General features: G+C 47.2%; 1 protein-coding gene across 1 annotated transcript in view; it reads left to right on the top strand.

The window, feature by feature from the left end:
• Window positions 1-4,547: 4,547 nt before the first annotated feature.
• Window positions 4,548-18,724, top strand: part of LOC132591663 (uncharacterized) — a 38,886-nt gene continuing 24,709 nt past the window's right edge. Inside the window, 3 exon segments of the mRNA XM_088664273.1 lie at window positions 4,548-4,707; window positions 9,661-11,162; window positions 15,579-15,584. Of these exon segments, the coding sequence (XP_088520399.1) occupies window positions 9,803-11,162; window positions 15,579-15,584 (1,366 nt within the window). The 5' untranslated portion in view covers window positions 4,548-4,707; window positions 9,661-9,802.

Below are 18,724 nucleotides of genomic sequence, written 5' to 3'. Positions count from 1 at the left end.
AGAAGATCAACAGAAGACTTTTTCAAAGATACCCACAACACCCCCAACGACCTTAAGCGGAGGCGTGACAGCCATCTGTCAGGAATGCTTTGATGGTGTTTCCTGCTTGGCAGGGGGTTGGACTGGATGGTCCTTGTGGTCTCTTCCAACTCTAGGATTCTATGATTCCTCTATAAAATTGTTATATTCCCTATTAAAGCTATCTAAGGCGGTATACATATCATACTTTAAAGCACACACACTCCAAGAATTCTGGAAACTATAGCTTACTCCGAAAGAGCTATAATTACCGGCATCCTTAACAAACAACAGCTTCCTGGGTGCTGCTTTTTCTAGGTGCTTTAAATATGTGGTGTGCACTCAGCCTAAACCTAAACTCCACTTTCTTGAGCCTTTTGTCAATTTTTGGGGGGGGGAGGGGAGTGGGGAAGATTCCTTCACTCCAGTTTCCTTCCAAATATTAGAATGCATAGTTTTTTCCCCTAATTTTATCCCAGTTCCCCCCAATGATGGCTGCTGTGGGGTTTGTGTTTCGGCATTAATCTTGCACTGACCGCTTTGTAAACATGGCTGTTTGAACAAGCTGGGCTCTGCTTCTTGCAAAGCAAACTGCGAAACATCCGCAAGTGAGCAAGGGTGCCTGGCTAGCATTCTTCCAGGGCTGAATTGCATTAAACAGGCTGATCTGCCAGAGAAAGGTAATTCGCGCTCGCATCCCCAGTGGGCGGATCGGTTCTGAGCTGCAACCCACCCTGAAAAAAACTGATCAACTGTGATGTTCCCTGCCCCCCCCAAAAGCTCAAAAACACTCTGCAACCTTCCCTTTAAAAAGCTCGACAACAACTTTGGGGTATGCTCTGTAACAATAAATAAATCAGTGGGGGGGGGGGTTTACAAAAAAAAATGCACCGGGTACTACCCGAGTTTGCTACACCTCTGGGTGGGTGGGGGTGGGTGACGGTCGGCCTCTGCCTTTCGCCTTTACCGGTTATAGAATTATAGAATCACTAGTATCTTGAAGCCCGTTAAAGTAACGGGTGCTAGAGCGTGTGTCTCGGCAGGCGCAGGAACCCCGCGAGGAATTCTGAATATGCTCAGAACTGTCGGCCGCTCAAACTCACCCCATTTCCCTACCCAACAGCCCCCAACCCCCGGGGTCTCTTTTCCCCGTGGTGCTCAAAGGTCTCGAGGGCTGCCCAAGAGAGACCTTGGAGACATTTCCCCTCAGGCGCTCCGCGTGGGCCGCCTCTCCCCGCAGCGAAATCCCACCCAGAAAAGGGCGACCTGTTAGGACTCGCTGCTTCAAGACGGGTGGGCGAAATGAAAGGAGAAGCGGAGGAGCTCGGCGGCGAGAGAAACCGGGGCATGATTTCGTTTGGGTCGGTTTGTGAGTTAAGAGAAAGAGAGGCGCAGGGGAGGAGGGCCGGAAGGTGTTGCGAGGGAAGAAGACCTGTTTCCAGCGGCGGCAAGGAGTCGAGGAAGGAGGATGGGGGCCGCCCTTTGGGGCCTGCTCCTCCCGCTGGTAAGGGGTTTGCCTGAGCCCGGAAGCACTGGGCGCCCATTGTGCTACTCCAGCATACCCCGGGGGGCAATCGGGGCAGCTTCCTGAGGGAAACTGAGGGAGCTTTCCTAGCAAGGCGTTTCTGAGAGGCAGGGGATCGATCCCGCGTGAGGGCGAGGCGCGCCCGTGAGGAGCCACGAGGGGCGGCTGGTGCTGCCGGGAGGTAGGAGGAGGGGGTCCCGCCATTGTCCCACCCAGAGGGGTCGCGCTCCTGCTGCTGGAGGAGGAAGGAGCCCGGAGCTCGAGGCGGCCGCTCCAGCTGTGAGGGGATTGAAGGGGAGCGGCCGGCTGGGGGGGCAGTCCTCGTGCCCGCCTCACCACCTCAGCCTGGCTCGTCTCCCTGCCGGGCTGAGCGGGCGCCAAGCTCCCCTCTCAGAAGTGTCTCTGTGTCCAGTCTCTGCGTCCAATCCCTGTGTCCGTGGGGCACATGCGCAGTAGCGCGGACACGGGGACACAGGGACTGGACGCAGATACACTTGCATTTTATTATATAGGATAGAGTTGGAAGAGACCACAAGGGCCATCCAGTCCAACCCCCTGCCAAGCAGGAAACACCACCAAAGCCTGTCAAGCCTCTGCTTAAAGACCTCCAAAGAAGGAGACTCCACTACACTCCTTGGCAGCAAATCCCACTGTTGAACAGCTCTTACTGTCAGGAAGTTCTCCCTAATGTTGAGGTGGAATCTTCTTTCTTGTAGCTTGAATCCATTGCTCCGTGTCCGCTTCTCTGGAGCAGCAGAAACCTCTCAAATTAAAAGAAGTACTAACAAGGGTTTATGAGGTAAAATAAAAACCTCCCACGCTTCCCTTTAGTCTTACAAAGCACCCCTATAACTCTTGGGGATTTAGAATAATTTGAGAGTAGTATTTCCAGCACGTTCGTGGCCAGGTACCTTATTGAACCCAGGGCTATAAGTGAGACAGTTCCTTGTGTACACAGACAAGGGCTTCACTCCACTAGAAACCCCCCTACTGAAAAGCTTTCCTCCTTCCTGAGGCATCTTTGTCACAACCCAGAACCTGCCTCCTTCTTGTCCCCTCCTCCTGGTGCACTCTCAGACAAACTAACCCTTCTAGTCCTGAAGGCTGTTTTGTCTTTTAAAAAGAGCATTCCCACCAAATGAGTATCAGGATACCTTTGCTGGAAAAAATATCACGATGGTTCGTAGAACACTTCCACTATGCACATTCATTGTATTCTTTCTTGATGGTTGCTTTCGGGTTTTATTAGTACAAACTTAGTTTCATTGGTATTGTTCCTAATAAGCAAATATCAGATAACCTCACAAATACCTCATCTACTCTAATCTACCCTTCTCACAACCTCCCAACTCCCACACCAAATCCCTCTCCAACTGACATAACGGTTCCCCTTTCCATTTAAACCCCAGGCAGGCCACGCCTCCCATGGAATGCTGCTGTCAGTTAACCAGGAGTCTGGGTTAACCCTTCGATAGGTCGGTTGCGAAAGAAAAATATAGCAGAACAGCTTCAAATTCGTCACAGGGGGCAATGTGAATAAAATATTGGGGGGGGGGCAGGTAGGCCCCACCCCACCTAATCCATCACGTAGCACGACAAGCGTGCACACAAATCCACTTTACCTTTGGGGGCGAGCCCCTCTAATATTTTATAGGGGGGGGGAAAACAGATCCCTCTGCCCCTAGGATTTGGCTCCTATGAGCAGCCCCATTTCCCCAAGGGCTGACGGGGTCCCCTTTGCAACACCCCTGCGAGGGGTGAGAAGGGTGAGGGGGGGGAGGAAAGGAAGCGCCCCTTCTGTCTCAGGCAGCCCCATGTCTCTTCCCACCCCCAGAGGCTGGGTCCCACTCTGGGCTTCACAAAAGACCTTGCAATGGAGGGACCCCTCCCCCCTTGGCTTCCCTGGATCAGCCCCTCCCATTCAGGGCTTGGCAGGCAGAAGGAGACCCCTCCCTGATGGCACAGCCTCGCCCCCTCCCCTCTTTTTCCTGGATAGAGACCCCTCTCTCTGCTCGACTCCGGAGGGAGAGAAGGGCGAGGGGGGAGAGGAAAGGAAGCGCCCCTTCTGTCTCAGGGGGGAGTGATCCCCCCTTGGCTTTCCTGGATCAGCCCCTCCCCCACTCTCCTGATCCTAAGGAGGAAGTGGGGGGTTCCTTGCTTTTCACCACCCCCCCAAACCTCTCCCCTCCCAACCGCCCTGTTCAGTAGATTGAGGGGGGAGGAAATGCACGTCCTTCTCTGCCCCCAAACCCAGATCACCCCCAGATATGATGCCCCTCCCGCAGCCATCTCGACCCTCTGCTGTGGGGAGGAGAGGCATCTTGGGGGGGGGGAGACGGAGCCCCAAGAGCAGGAGGCCAAAGGCAGCGCTGTCCCGTCCGATTCCCATCCGGACACAGGGAGGGGCTGCTCTGAAGATGTAGCTCTAGGACAAGCTCATCCCAAAAGGAACCGGAAGTGTCGCTGCTAAATGTGCCGCCAAAATGTAGATTCGGAATAGGAAGGAGCACACAAGGAAAGCGGAATAATCCGGAGCCAGGGAGGCGGAGGACCAGAGAGGACCAAGAGGTAAAGACGGAGAGAGGAAAAATAGAGGGGGGGGGTGGATAAGAGGGGGAGGGAAGGACAAAGAGACCCCCCCCAAGAAAGCGCCCTCCCTGGTGCCCATCGACAGGGGTCTGGATCCATGCGATCCAGGTGGGAAGTGAGGACCCAACACCTGCAGGGTTTGCAAACTCCCCTTTCTCTTTCCGGGGGGGGGGCGAGAGATTCTCAGCTGCCCTGCACCCCCTGGATCAGCCCCTCCCCAACTCTCCTGATCCTACGAAGGAAGTTAGGGGGGCCTTCCTTGCTTTTCACCCCCCCATCCCATGTCCCCACGGAGCCCCAAGAGCAGGAGGCCAAAGACAGCGCCGTCCCGTCCTCTTCCCATCCCAACACAAGGAGAGGCTGCTCTACTTTCGTAGCTCTACGGGCAAGCGCATCCCAAAAGGAACCAGAAGTGTCGCTGCTACGGTAAATGTGCCAGAAGGGAAGTTTCGGAATAGGGAAGAAGGGGCGCCAGTGAAGAACCACCCCCCCCCCCTGCCAGCCCTTTCTATTGCGCATAAGCAAAGCGGAATAATCTGGAGCCAGGGAGGCGGAGGAGCAGAGAGGACCAAGAGGTAAAGAGGGAAAAGAGGGGGGGTGGATAAGGGGGGAGGGGAGGACAAAGAGACCCCCTCCCCTAAAGAAAGCGGCCTCCCTGGTGCCCATCGACAGGGGCCAGGATCCATGCGATCCAGGCGGGAAGTGGGGACCCAACACCTGCAGGGTTTGCCTGGCAATATCTCCTTGTCAGCAGCATCGCCAAACTCCCCTTTCTCTTTCCTGGGGGGCCGAGAGATGCTCAGCTTTCCTGCACCCCCTTGGATGCCTTGGAGGGAAGGGGAAGCCGAGGACCCCCATCCCCAAGCAGAGCTGGGGGGTTGAGCTGAGGCCCCCAATTCTCTTTTGGCTGGGGAAACGGAGAGAGGGAGTCCATGGAAGGGTTAAAGGGGGCGAGAGAGGACTAGATAGAGACACCCCCCTTCCAGCACCAGTGAACACCCCCCCCCCGGTGATCTTTACTTCTTCCAGTACACTGATATTAGTTCACCTATCTTCCCAAGTGATGTGTAAAAATTTTCGGGTACACCATTGATGGAGTCTTTTGAGGAGTTGGAGATGGCGTTTATAAGTGGTCCATGTTTCACAAGCATGTAGTAAGTTGGTAGTACAATAGCTTTGTAAACAAGCACTTTGGTTTCCTTGCAAATGTCCTGGTCCTCAAGCACTCTGCACTTCAATCGGGAGAAAGCCGCGCTCGCAGAGCTCAGGCGATGCTGGATTTCATAGAATAGAGTTGGAAGGGACCACAAGGGCCATCCAGTCCAACCCCCTGCCAAGCAGTGTTCGGCAGTGGAATTTGCTACCAAGGAGTGTGGTGGAGTCTCCTTCTTTGGAGGTCTTTAAGCAGAGGCGTGACTGGCATATGTCAAGAATGCTTTGATGGTGTTTCCTGCTTGGCAGGGGGTTGGACTGGATGACCCTTGTGGTCTCTTCCAACTCTATGATTCTATGATTCTAAGCTGGAAACACCATCAGAGCATTCTTGACAGATGGCTGTCAAGCCTCCGCTTAAAAACCTCCAAAGAAGGAGACTTCACCACACTCCTTGGCAGCAAATTTCACTGCCGAACAGCTCTTACTGTCTGGAAGTTCTTTCTAATGTTTTGGTGGAATCTTCTTTCTTGTAGCTTGAATCCATTGCTCCGTGTCCGCTTCTCTGGAGCAGCAGAAAACAACCTTCCACCCTCTTCTATATAATAATAATAATAATAATAATAATAATAATAATAATAATTTTTATTTATACCCCGCCCTCCCCAGTCAAAACTGGGTTCAGGGCGGCTAACACCAATAAAATCACAATAAAACTTAAAAAGCAATTAATTAAAATACAGATTAAAATACAATATTAAAATTTAAAATGCAGCCTCATTTTAAGTAGTCCATAAATCCAGCCATGAGGGAGGAAAGCACAGAGGTCAGACTAAGTCCGACCCAAAGGCCAGGCAGAACAGCTCTGTCTTGCAGGCCCTGCGGAAAGATGACAAATCCCGCAGGGCCCTGGTCTCCTGTGAAAAAGCATTCCACCAAGTTGGGGCCAATACTGAAAAGGCCCTGGCCCTAGTAGAGGCCAATCTAGCCACCTTATGGCTCAGGATCTCAAAAATATTGTTGTTTGTGGGCCTTAAGGTCCTCCGCGGGACATATCAGGAGAGGCAGTCCCATAGGTACGGTATAGGACATCCTTTTATATATTTGAACATGGCTATCATATCACCCCTTAACCTTCTCTTCTCCAGGCTAAACATACCCAGCTCCTTAAGCCGTTCCTCATAAGGCATCGTTTCCAGGCCTTTGACCATTTTGGTTGCCTTCCTCTGGACATGTTCCAGCTTGTCAGCATCAATGTTGGCCCTTGTGGAAAGGTAACTGCCTATGTAGGAGAAGTGATCAATGTTTTCCAACGTTACACCACTGAGTTGGATTTGTGGTACTGCAGAGAAGTTGTTTTGTACTTGTTGGTGCAGCACTTTGATTTTTTGGATGTTGAGTGATAGGCCAAGCTTTTCGTAAGGTTCTGCAAAGATATTTAGGATGGTTTGGAGGTCATCCTCTGAGCGTGCGCACAGAAGATGTTGCCATCAGCATACTGAAGCTCTAGGACGGAAGTTATGGTAACCTTACTTTTTGCTTTCAGCCTGCTCAGATTGAAGAGCTTTCCATCTGTTTGATATATGATTTCTACTTTGGTGGGGAGTTTCCCGTCGACAAAGTATAGGACCATGGCAATGAAAATAATGAATAGAGTTGGGGCAATAACACAACCCTGTTTAACACCTGATCCCACTGTGAATGGTTCACTTTGAGAGCCATTGTTATCTGCCATTGTTGCTATTATATTATCACGGAGGAGCCAATTGATGTTTACAAATTTATCTGGGCAGCCCATTTTCAGAAGGACAACCCACAGGGCATTTCGATTTATAGTGTCGAAAGCCTTAGTCAGGTCAATAAACGCCCCATACACAGGCGTTGGTTTTGCTCTCTGCCTTTTTCTTGAAGCTGTCGAGCAGTGAAAACCGTGTCCACTGTCCCCCTAGAAGGCCGAAAACCGTTTTGGGATTCAGGAAGGTTACCCGGCGGTTTGCTAAGATCCTTGCAATAATTTTGCCGGCTGCTGCTTATAGAGAGACGCCTCAATAGTTTCCACAATCAGTTCTGTCACCTTTTTTTAAAAGAGATTGATTATTTTGGCATCTCTAAAGTCTGCTGGGATTTATTCTCTTTCCCAGATTTTTTGATGAGCTTGTGAAGTTGTGCAAGTTCAATTCCGCCCACTTTGAATATTTCGGCAGAGATACACTGCCGTGAGCAGTGATCACCCCCATTGTCTGTCATCAGCCTAGCTGGAGCTCTGTGGAACTTGTTCTTCACCATTGCAAGGTATTTCTTGAACATGTCCACTGTCTTACTCTTTTCCTTGATGAAATATGCAACACGATACTTCAATAAATCACCAAGAAATATTAGTATGTACCTCTTCTTCCCTAGTGAGGGAACATTCATAGGTCCACTGTAGACTCTGTCAAGTCACTGCAGACTATGTCAAGCACTTTGCTGCTTCTCTGCTCTGTGCAAGGAGGAAATGAAGGTTTGACAGCTTTCTGAGTAACGCAGCTTAGGCACTTTGTTGGTGCTGTGTTGCTCTTTGTCACCTGCGGTCCCCTTGCAAGTGCTCTTTTCTGTAGATCCTGAATGGCGTTGGTGTCCCTGTGTCCCAGCCTTCTATGCAACAGCTCCAGGTCCGCCCCATCTTTCTGGTTTGAGCGTGACACCTTAGCAGACTGATTCTCTGAAAGACCAACCTCATATATGCCATTCATTAGATTGGCTTGAACATGCACCTCACCATTCTGAGTCAAATCACATTTTCCATTCCCAAATGTTATCTGGAACAACCTTTGCTGTGCAAACTGGACACACTGAGCATGTTACAACTGAGTTGTGGAACATACAAAACTGTCTCCACAGTAGTATCCAGAGCTTCATTGTTCACATTAAATTTTAAATTCGCAGAACATGCATCTTTAGCTTCAACACCATTGCCACCTGCGATTTCAATGTGAGATTCTGCAATATCGTTAATGTCATTACAATATTTCCTTTTATACGAGAAATGGCTGGCAGCTCCTGAATTTAAAATCTACTTATTACATTTATTTTCACAAGTCAAATTCTTTTCTTATAGTAGCAAAGTGGGTTCAGATCTCCCCTTCTTTTCCTTACCTTGTTTATAAGGGGTTTCTTTGCATTTGGAGCCTTACAGTTCCTTGCAGTGTGGCCTTCTTTGTTACAATTAAAGCCCACAATTTTTCTGGGTGTGTCTCTGGCCTTTGCAATCTGTTTGCAATCTGTTTAGAAGCATAATTAGTGTCTCCATAAATTTGCTCTAAATCTTTTAAGATTTAAGACGCATCATCTCCTGCAGTCAATCATGGAGAACTGCTCATCATGGAGCCCATCTAAAATGATGGTTCTGGCTTTACTATTCTTCAGCTTCTGAATTCCTTTTTTTTAATTGTCATAATTTTGACTGTGACAGCCACCTGGGGGTCTTTGGTTCTAATAGTTCTTTATGCTTTCCCCAAGCGATCTCTTTATAACATGATTATTGAATTCCTTATTTACCTTACCATCCCCAGCTTCCATACTCTAATCTTGGCTAAATCCTCTTCACTTGAACCAGTAGTCTTAGGATTTTCAATGCAGTGGTACCTGGGGTTACAAACACCTCGGGTTACAAACACTTTGGGTTAGAGACTCCGCTAACACGGATATAGTACCTCAGGTTAAGAACTTTACCTCAGGATGAGAACAGAAATCATGCGGTGTCGGCAGCGGGAGGCCACATTAGCTAAAGTGGTACCTCAGGTTAAGAACAGACCTCCGGAACGAATTACGGTAAGCTGCTTTCCTTCTGCATCTCCAGCTCTCTCCATGCAATGCAAGGCTGACAAATGAAGGTCCAACCCAACAAAATTCTCGTACCTGAGCACTCCTTCAGCTGATCACAAGCACCAAGCTTTGTCACTAGACTTATATATGTGTCTCCCAAAATGGTCAATATGCACCTCCTGAGGCCAAAGGGACTGTGCAGGTGATTAATAAACATCTGGAGGTCAAAGAGGATGAAATTTGGCTCAAGGGGTGGAGGAATATTCAGAAGATGAAGAACGTCATGGTGAGCTTAGGAACCTGATCAATAGTGGGCAGGGTCATGGAGAAACCTCTTTATTTAAAAAGTAAATCCCACAGTTCAACCGTATTCTAAGATAATGCTGCTTCATTAACGATGATTACCGGTAAGGGTTGTGAAAGGTTGATGATGCGTTACCATTATTTGACATTATTTCATTTGCATTTCCTAAAAACTGGCAACATATGGAGGACAGGAGAGAATGTATGAGATGTTAAAATAAGGGCAGGTGCTAATATATGTGTGTAATAATCCTTTGTTCTTTTCCTAGAAAACAAATAGGATTTTCTCTCACACACCCCCATCGAAAGACGACAATGGAGAAGGCAGTCAAAATTCTGGTGGGCTATGTTCAATTGGAATAACGAAAAAACCATTTATATTCATGGAGTGTGGAAAGAGAAAGGAGAAGTATGGAGTGTGGAAAGATCTTCACTGACAGCGGAACACTTAGAAAACTCAACAGACTCACACAGGGGATAAACCATTTAAATGCATGGAGTGTGGAAAAAGCTTTGGTTGAGAAACCATTTCAATGTATGGAGTGTGGAAAGAGCTTCAGTCAGACTGGAAAGCTGAATTTACATCATCGAACTCACACAGGTGAGAAACCATATAAATGTATGGATTGTGGAAAGAGCTTCACTTATATTGGAACACTAAGAAAACATCAACGGACTCACACAGGGGAGAAACCATTTAAATGCATGGAATGTGGAAAGAGCTTTATTGATGGTACAGCACTTAGTATCCATCATCAAACTCACACAGGGGAAAAACCATTTGGATGTATGGAGTGTGGGAAGAGCTTCAGCCAGAGTGGAGACCTTAGAATTCATCAACGGACTCACACAGCTGAGAAACCATTTAAATGTATGGAGTGTGGGATGAGCTTCACTCGTAGTGGATCACTAAGAAGACATCAACGGACTCACACGGGGGAGAAACCGTTTGAATGCATAGAGTGTGGAAAGAGCTTCAGTGAGAGTGGAAAACTTAGAATTCATCAACGGACTCACACAGGAGAAAAACCATTTAAATGCATGGAATGTGGAAAGAGCTTCACTCAGACTGGAGAACTTAGCAACCATCAAAGGACGCACACAGGGGAGAAACCATTTAAATGCATAGAGTGTGGAAAGTGCTTCAGTAGGAGTGGAAGCCTTAGAAGTCATCAACGGATTCACACGGGGGAGAAAGCATTTGATTGTATTGAGTGTGGAAAGAAACCATTTGAATGTATTGAGTGTGGAAAGAGCTTCACTACTATTGGACACCTTAGAAGACATCAATGGGAACACACTGGGGAGAAACGATTCGAATGTATGGAGTGTGGGAAGAGCTTCAGTCAGAGTGGATATCTTAGAATTCATCAACGGACTCACACGGGGGAGAAACCATTTGAATGTTTGGAGTGTGGGATGAGCTTCACTCGTAGTGGATCACTAATAAGACATCAACGGACTCACACGGGGGAGAAACCATTTAAATGCATAGAGTGTGGAAAGAGCTTCACTGAGAGTGGACAACTTAGAAAACATCAACAGATTCACACCAGGGAGAAACCATTTAAATGCATGGAATGTGGAAAGAGCTTCAGTCAGAGTGGAGAACTTAGAAACCATCAACGGACTCACACGGGGGAGAAACCATTTCAATGCATGGAGTGTGGAAAGTGCTTCAGTTGGAGTGGAAGCCTTAGAAATCATCAATGGACTCACATGGGGGAGAAACCATTTAAATGCATGGAGTGTGGAAAGAGCTTTATTGAGAGTAGACACCTTAGAAAACATCAACAAACCCATACAGAGAAGAAACCATATAAGTGCCAGGGAAGTGGACAAAGGCTTAGTTTAAGTGGAAATGTTGTTGTTTAGTCGTTTAGTCGTGTCCGACTCTTCGTGACCCCATGGACCATAGCACGCCAGGCACTCCTGTCTTCCACTGCCTCCCGCAGTTTGGTCAAACTCATGTTCGTAGCTTCGAGAACACTGTCCAACCATCTCGTCCTCTGTCGTCCCCTTCTCCTAGTGCCCTCCATCTTTCCCAACATCAGGGTCTTTTCCAAGGATTATTCTCTTCTCATGAGGTGGCCAAAGTATTGGAGCCTCAGCTTCACGATCTGTCCTTCCAGGGAGCACTCAGGGCTGATTTCCTTAAGAATGGATAGGTTTGATCTTCTTGTAGTCCATGGGACTCTCAAGTGGAAGTCTTACAAACCACCTAAAGACTCTGAGGGGTAAGAGCTGTAAGAGTGGAAACTCTACAAGCCATGAATTAACTCAAAGAAGGGAAATGGTTTAATAGAAGGAATGTGGATTCTGCTTTGGTTATTATGGAACGCTTTTCAGAGTGCCGAACCTGTTTCTCTCCTACTTGACATTTTCTCTCACATCAATAACAGGAAATCCATCTTAAAGGCATGCAGCGTATGTGAACTTCTGTTGTTTGTATGTAACATTGTCTAGACATGTATTTAAAGTAATGAACGTAACATTTCACAATAGTATGCATAATATAATATTGAATGTACTGTTCGATAGGGAGGGGGAGTGTGTGAGTCTGGAGTGTTGCTTCTGAATGAGGACGGACTGAGAGTGAGCTGGTTTTGGTGTTTGGTGGAGGGAGGTGGAAATGGTTGTATTTGGGAATGGAGAGCTGCACAAGGTGGAGCTGAGACTGGGGGTGTTGCTTTGGAAGCAGAGTCAGATTAATATTATAGGAATAGCAGCATAACTCCCACTTTTAATTGCAATAATGGAGGAGTGGCTTGGTCTCCGAGCGCTTTGCTCTCTGTTGGAGGCATGGTCTCCAGGGAGTGAGGAATTGTGGGAGTATCTTTGTCTGTTATTCATTTAGTGTCCACTGTAGGGCGCAATTTTTTGGACCACAAATCCAGGTTTATACCTGTCTTAGGTGTGTCAGCTGGTCAGTGTAAGTGCATGATGACCTGCTCACATGTGAGTTTGAGGTTGTGGCTAAATTTCAGGACGATCGGGTAAGTGTTTGTGGGAGAAAAGTGGGGAATAATACACATGCACCTTCACCATTTATATATATATAAATTGTGTATTCGGTGGCAGGAGAAATAAAAGGGGTACGGTGGTACCTCTACTTACGAGTAACTCTACTTACAAATGTTTCTACTTACGAATGGAGCTCTGTCCGCCATCTTGGATGCGGTTTAGATAGGATTTTTTCTACTTACGAATTTTTTAGGTAGGGTTGCTTTGACTTACGAATTTTTTCTCCCAATGCATTCCTATGGGATTCGACTTACAATTTTTTCGACTTATGAATGTGCGTTTGCAACGCATTAAATTCATAAGTAGAGGCACCACTGTATTTAGTGGCATAAGCAGGAAAGGCTCTGTTCCAAGCTGCATGTCTTGCATGAGGAGGGAAGAGGGAAGAAGGGGCCGTACCAGAGCATCTCAAAGCAATGTAAGGATGAGTCTAATGTGGAAGGAGGTCCAGGCAGGACCCAAAGCGAGAGTGCTAAGGGTCAACTTCCTCCAACTCCACCAGCTGCCCCAAGGCAGGAGCCCCCTCTGGGCCCTGAGGGTGGAAAGCCTCCCTCCCCCTTTGCAACTGGACATGATCCGAGGGCAGTGATGGCGAACCTTTTAGAGACCGAGTCCCCAAACTTCAACGCAAAACCCACTTAGTTATCACAAAGTACCAATGTGGCAATTCTACCTGTATATCTAATTTTTTCTGTTTGTTTCACGTTTCTTCTTTATGACGACTGTTGTAATAAATAATCCTTCATAAACGTTATTGCATTCTATTCTTCATTAAATTATCTTTCCACTGATATTTATATTATGGTATAACTCAGTTATATGTTACAAAATGACGTTGGAATGAGGGAGATTGCTAGAAGGAATGAATTTCAAAGCATTATAGGTTTTCTGAATACAAACGGCTTCTCTTCTAGGATACAATGTTTCCCATTCTAATTGGTTTACTAGGTAACGAGGTTTTGATCTGCAGCCAGTCCCTTCTCCTCCTGCCAAAATCCTTGAGCTGGCTCTGCAGAACCAATGCATTCTCCTGGTTGGCTAGAATGGAGCTTTCTTCAAAGACGAGCTTCATTCACAACTGCAAACCCATGGGATCGCTTATCGGGGTTTGAGGAGGGAAAACCAATCTTTCTTCAGGAGGGGGTCTGGTGTGTTGCTGGGGTAGCATAATATTGGAGCGAAGGCACAGGACCGGCCGGGCTCCCTTGAGGGCATCGGTCCAGTTCCTGTCAGGTGCAAGTGAGACCTTGTTCATGTGCCCCCTCCCCCCGTCCTGTCATAGAATCATAGAATCATAGAGTTGGAAGAGACCACAAAGGGCCATCCAGTCCAACCCCCTGCAAAGCAGGAAACACCATCAAAGCATTCCTGACATATGCCTGTCAGGCCTCTGCTTAAAGACCTCCAAAGAAGGTGACTCCACCACACTCCTTGGCAGCAAATTCCACTGCCGAACAGCTCTTACTGTCAGGAAGTTCTTCCTAATGTTTAGGTGGAATCTTCTTTCTTGAACTTTGAATCCATTGCTCCGTGTCCGCTTCTCTGGAGCAGCAGAAAACAACCTTTCTCCCTCCTCCATATGACATCCTTTGATATATTAGACACATGGCTATCATATCACCCCTTAACCTCTTCTCCAGGCTAGCCATGGGGGGGGGGAGGTAGGACCCTGAGTCAGCCAAAACAGTGGGGGTGGGGACATTTTCAGAAACACACATCGGTGGGGGAGTCTTATTTTTGAAACTTACAGTAGGGGAGTCAGGGTTGGGACAGGGCAGGTGAGGGGACACTAAAGGGAGACTATGAAGGTCTATTTAACAGAAAAGGGTCCATTAAACTCAGCTAGTGTATATATATATATATATTGAGAGAGAGAGAGAGAGACAAGGGATAACACCATTTAGGGTTGTCGTAAGTCACTGTTCCAAGCCCCAAAGGCGCATCCCAACTCCGGTCTACTCTGCAGGGCTGTTGTAACGGGGAAACTCTACGTCACAGCCCTGCCTCCCCCACGTGGGGAAATGGGTGTGAAAATGACCGGATCCCCCCCCTCTCCTGGCAATGGATTAAAATAGATGAAGGGGGAGGACTTTTTCGGAAGTGGGGGGGGGAGGTCTCTTTCCCTGCCGTCTCCGGGGATCGAACCTGGGACCTTTTCAGGAAAAGAATAACAGAGCTTGTTTTGGAAGGAGGAGAATTTGTGTCTTCTGGGAGGGAGGCGTCATTTATTCCTCCCCAAGGGTCAGTGAGCTCCGCTTCCTAGAGAGGCAGGAAGGTTTGGAGGGGGAGGGGCCTCCATTCACATTCCCGGAAGAGGAGCAGGTCGGCAGAGGAGGAGGAAAAAGAGGTGCAAAACATTGGGAGGGGGAGGGGGAGATTTGGGGTTGTGGGGAGGGGGAGAAGGGTGTGCTTTTCCTCCTCCTGAATCTGCAAACAGGGCAGCTGGGAAGGGAGGGCAGGATTTGGGGCGGGGGGGGGGTGAAAGGAAACAGGGGAGTTCCCCCCTCCCCCTTCCTTCTGTGGGTCAGGAGATCCCACCGCCCTTTATATTACAGGAAAGGAAATGGGAAGAGAATAGCGAGCGGGGGGGGGGAGGACTTGGCAGCAACCCCCCCGTCTCCCTCCTCTCCCCCCTCCTTGCTCACCTGGCGAGGCCCCTCCGGATGGAGAGGGGGGGCGCTTGGGAGAGATTTGGAAAAAAGAGAGAGCTGGCCAGGGGGGGTCCTCTGGGCAAAGGGGAGACTGGGGGGGTAGAGGGCAGAGGAAGTTGGGGGGCAGAGAGAGGAAGGGAAGGATCCCGGGGGGAGGAATGGAAGCCATCTTGGAGAAAGAGAGAGAGACTTGGCGGCTGCCTGCCTTGACTTCTCCCTCCTGCCCAGGAATCTCCTTCCAGTAGACCAGGGAGAGATCCCTGAACAGGAGGCCTGATCCACCCACCCTCTCCTCCCTTCAAGCTCAGTCCTTGCCCTGCCAGAAGTCCCAGGTCAGCTCCTGCATGGGGCGCTGGGGGCTGTTATAGGGAGTCCAACCATGGGGGGAAAGAGGAAAGGGAGGAAGCCCCCTTTATTCTTTCCGCCCTTTGAGACTTTTGTCTTGGCAACTACAGTTTCACCCACATGCCTTTGTTTCTGGGGAGAAGCATCTAAAGGGTTCCTATCCAGAGATACCTGTGCCCAACTCCTTCTCTCCATTCCACCAATATTCCCATATTCCATTCCAATATTCCCACTACAGTACAGTACAGTACAGTATATCTTTTTTTAAGATAATTTTTTTTCCTTGGGATGATGGTACTTTGTGTCCAACCACATCTGGAGAGTCAGAGATGCCTCACCTCAGCATAGAAGGTTCCTCTAGGGCTCAGTGTTACTTGGGAGTTGGTGGAACTGGATCTTAAGGGTTCTTGAGACCCAGCACTATGAATCCACGGTGTCCACACTCAGCAGCGCAGAAACCCCTGCCGGCCCCTGGGGAAGAGCTTCTTAAAGGAAATTGTTCACCCCCAAAGTTGCTTGCTTAGGAAGGTACAGTGGGTCTGACCACTTGCAGCGCTGTCCCTCCCGCCCTGCCTTCCTGCACTGCTGCCCACACTAAAGGTGTGTGTGGATGAAATCTGTGGCTAAAATGTATTTAAAAAATCTGATAAATGTCGGAAATGTGGAGAAGTAAAGGGAGACATGTACCACATGTGGTGGGCCTGCCGAAAAGTTAAGGAATTTTGGAACCTCGTTTCTGACGAAATGAAAAAGATATTTAAGGTAACGTTGGTGAAAAGACCAGAAGCGTTCCTTCTCGGAATATTAGGTGAGAACATTCCAAACAATAGAAGAGAAATGTTCTTATATGCCGTAGCGGCAGCCCAGATACTGATTGCGGCAAATTGGAAAGAAGAAAATAAACCTACAGTAAGGGAATGGCAAGATAAACTCTTAGAAATAAAGGAACTGGATATGACATGTTATAAGAAAGTACTAAAAATTGACTAAGAATAGGAGAAGAGTGTGAGTACTTTCAATGTTGCAAAGGTAAAATACATCGGGAAATGTCGGGAAGTTGGCTATGTCTTAATCCTTTTTCTTTTCTTTTATAGATGGTTTATTTTTATTATTTTTATTACTAAGTTAATTAACATTTATTATGTGAGATAGTGTTAAAATGAATTTAGGGGAAGAAGATATGCTGTAGTTAATTGTTTGTTACAATTGTGATTACCGTAGGTTTAAAGAAGTATGAATTTAAGATAGTAAATAAAGATTTACCTGAAAAAGAACAAATGAAATCTGTGGCAAAGGTTCTAATACACAATCGTGGCTGAGAAAAACAGCCAGGGAATATGTAATTTCCCTGTAATTTTGTTGTTCCCGCAAGGGAACAATGACAATAAAGATATCTTATCTTAGAAACTGATTTAAATATTGGCTTCTCCTTTACACTCAGGCGGAAACATCACCGGTTTCACTTCCTTTCTCCTGAGTAATCTTCTTTCTTTTCTTTCCCACAATCTTCACCTTTAATATTTACCTTTTTCAGTGCCACACATATTTTTATATTGTGATCTTCAAATAAAGAGAAATATACAAATTTAATACATTGGTCCCTCGACTTACGAATTACTCAACATCCAAAGTTTTCGACTTACGAACGGGACAAATGGCCGCACGCTTACTAATTTTTCTACATCCGAACGGAAACCGTTTGCGGTTTTAAATGTGGTTTCCTCAACTTACGAATTTTAAATGCGATTTTTTCGACTTATGAATTTTTCCTAATATTTTTTCCCCCGTGGGAAACCACTTTTCAACTTACGAACTTTTCGACCTACGAATGTGCATTCGGAACGGATTAAGTTCGTGAGTCGAGGGTCCACTGTAAATGATTTCCAGTAGGAGCAAAGGGGGAAGAACAGTGAGAGAGGCTTGGACTGGGAATCTCCACTAAGGTAGGCCAGTGTCAGGCGGCAGGTCCAACCCCAAGAACATTCTCCTACCTGAGCACTCCTTCAGCCGACCACAATACTTATATATGGGTCTCCAAAAATGGTCAATATGCACCTCCTGAGGCAAAAGGGACTGTCCAGGTGATTAATAAAGATCTCGAGGTCTTTTATAAAAACCACTTTTTATAAAAAGTAAACCCCACATTTCAACCGTATTCTAAGATAATGCTTCTGAACTGCATTACCTTTATTTGACATTATTTCATTTGTATTTGCTAAAAACTGGGAACATGGAGGACAAGAGAGATTTTAAAATAAGAGCACATGCTGATTGATGTCTGTAATATTCCTTTCTTCTCTTCCTAGAAAACAAATAGGAGTTCCTCCCCTCTTCGCCCCCCAAAGCAGGCAATGGAGAAGACAGGCAGAATTCTGGGGGGCCACGTTCAATGGGAATAACAAAGAAAGCATTTAAATACATGGAGTGTGAAAAGAGAGAGGAGAAGCAGTTTGAAAGAATGGAGTGTGAGAAGATCTTCAGTGACAGTGGAACACTTAGAAAACATCAACAGACTCACACTGGGGAGAAACCATTTAAATGCATGGAGTGTGGAAAGAGCTTTATTGATGGTACAGCATTGACTAACCACCATCAAACTCACACAGGGGAGAAACCATTTAAATGCATGGAGTGTGGAAAGAGCTTCAGTCAGAGTGGAAAACTTAGAATTCATCAACGGACTCACACAGGGGAGAAACCATTTGTATGCATGGAGTGTGGAAAGGGCTTCACTTCTAATCAAGTACTTAGAACTCATCAACGGACTCATACGGGGGAGAAACCATTTAAATGCCTGGTGTGTGGAAAGAGCTTCAGTCGCAATGGACACCTTAGAATTCATCAACGGATTCACACAGGGGAGAAACCATTTAAATGTATGGAGTGCGGGAAGAGCTATATTGATGGTACAGCATTGACTAACCACCATCACACTCACACAGGGGAGAAACCATTTAAATGCCTGGTGTGTGGAAAGAGCTTCAGTCGCAATGGACACCTTAGAATTCATCAACGGACTCACACAGGGGAGAAACCATTTAAATGTAAGGAGTGCGGGAAGAGCTTCCATCAGAGTGGACACCTTACAATTCATCATCAAACTCACACAGGGGAGAAACCATTTAAATGTAAGGAATGTGGAAAGAGCTTCAGTAGATGTGACAGCCTTAATTTACATAATCAAACTCACAAAGGGGAAAAACTCTTTGAATGTATAGTGTGTGGAAAGAGCTTCAGTCAGAGTAGAAATCTTAGAATTCATCAACGGACTCACACAGGGGAGAAACCATTTGTATGCATGGAGTGTGGAAAG

This window comes from Zootoca vivipara, chromosome 2 (assembly GCF_965207765.1).
Source record: "Zootoca vivipara chromosome 2, rZooViv2.hap1.1, whole genome shotgun sequence".
NCBI lineage: Eukaryota > Metazoa > Chordata > Lepidosauria > Squamata > Lacertidae > Zootoca > Zootoca vivipara.
Note: the sequence above shows the minus strand (reverse complement) of the source record. Positions and strands in the feature narration are given on the sequence as shown.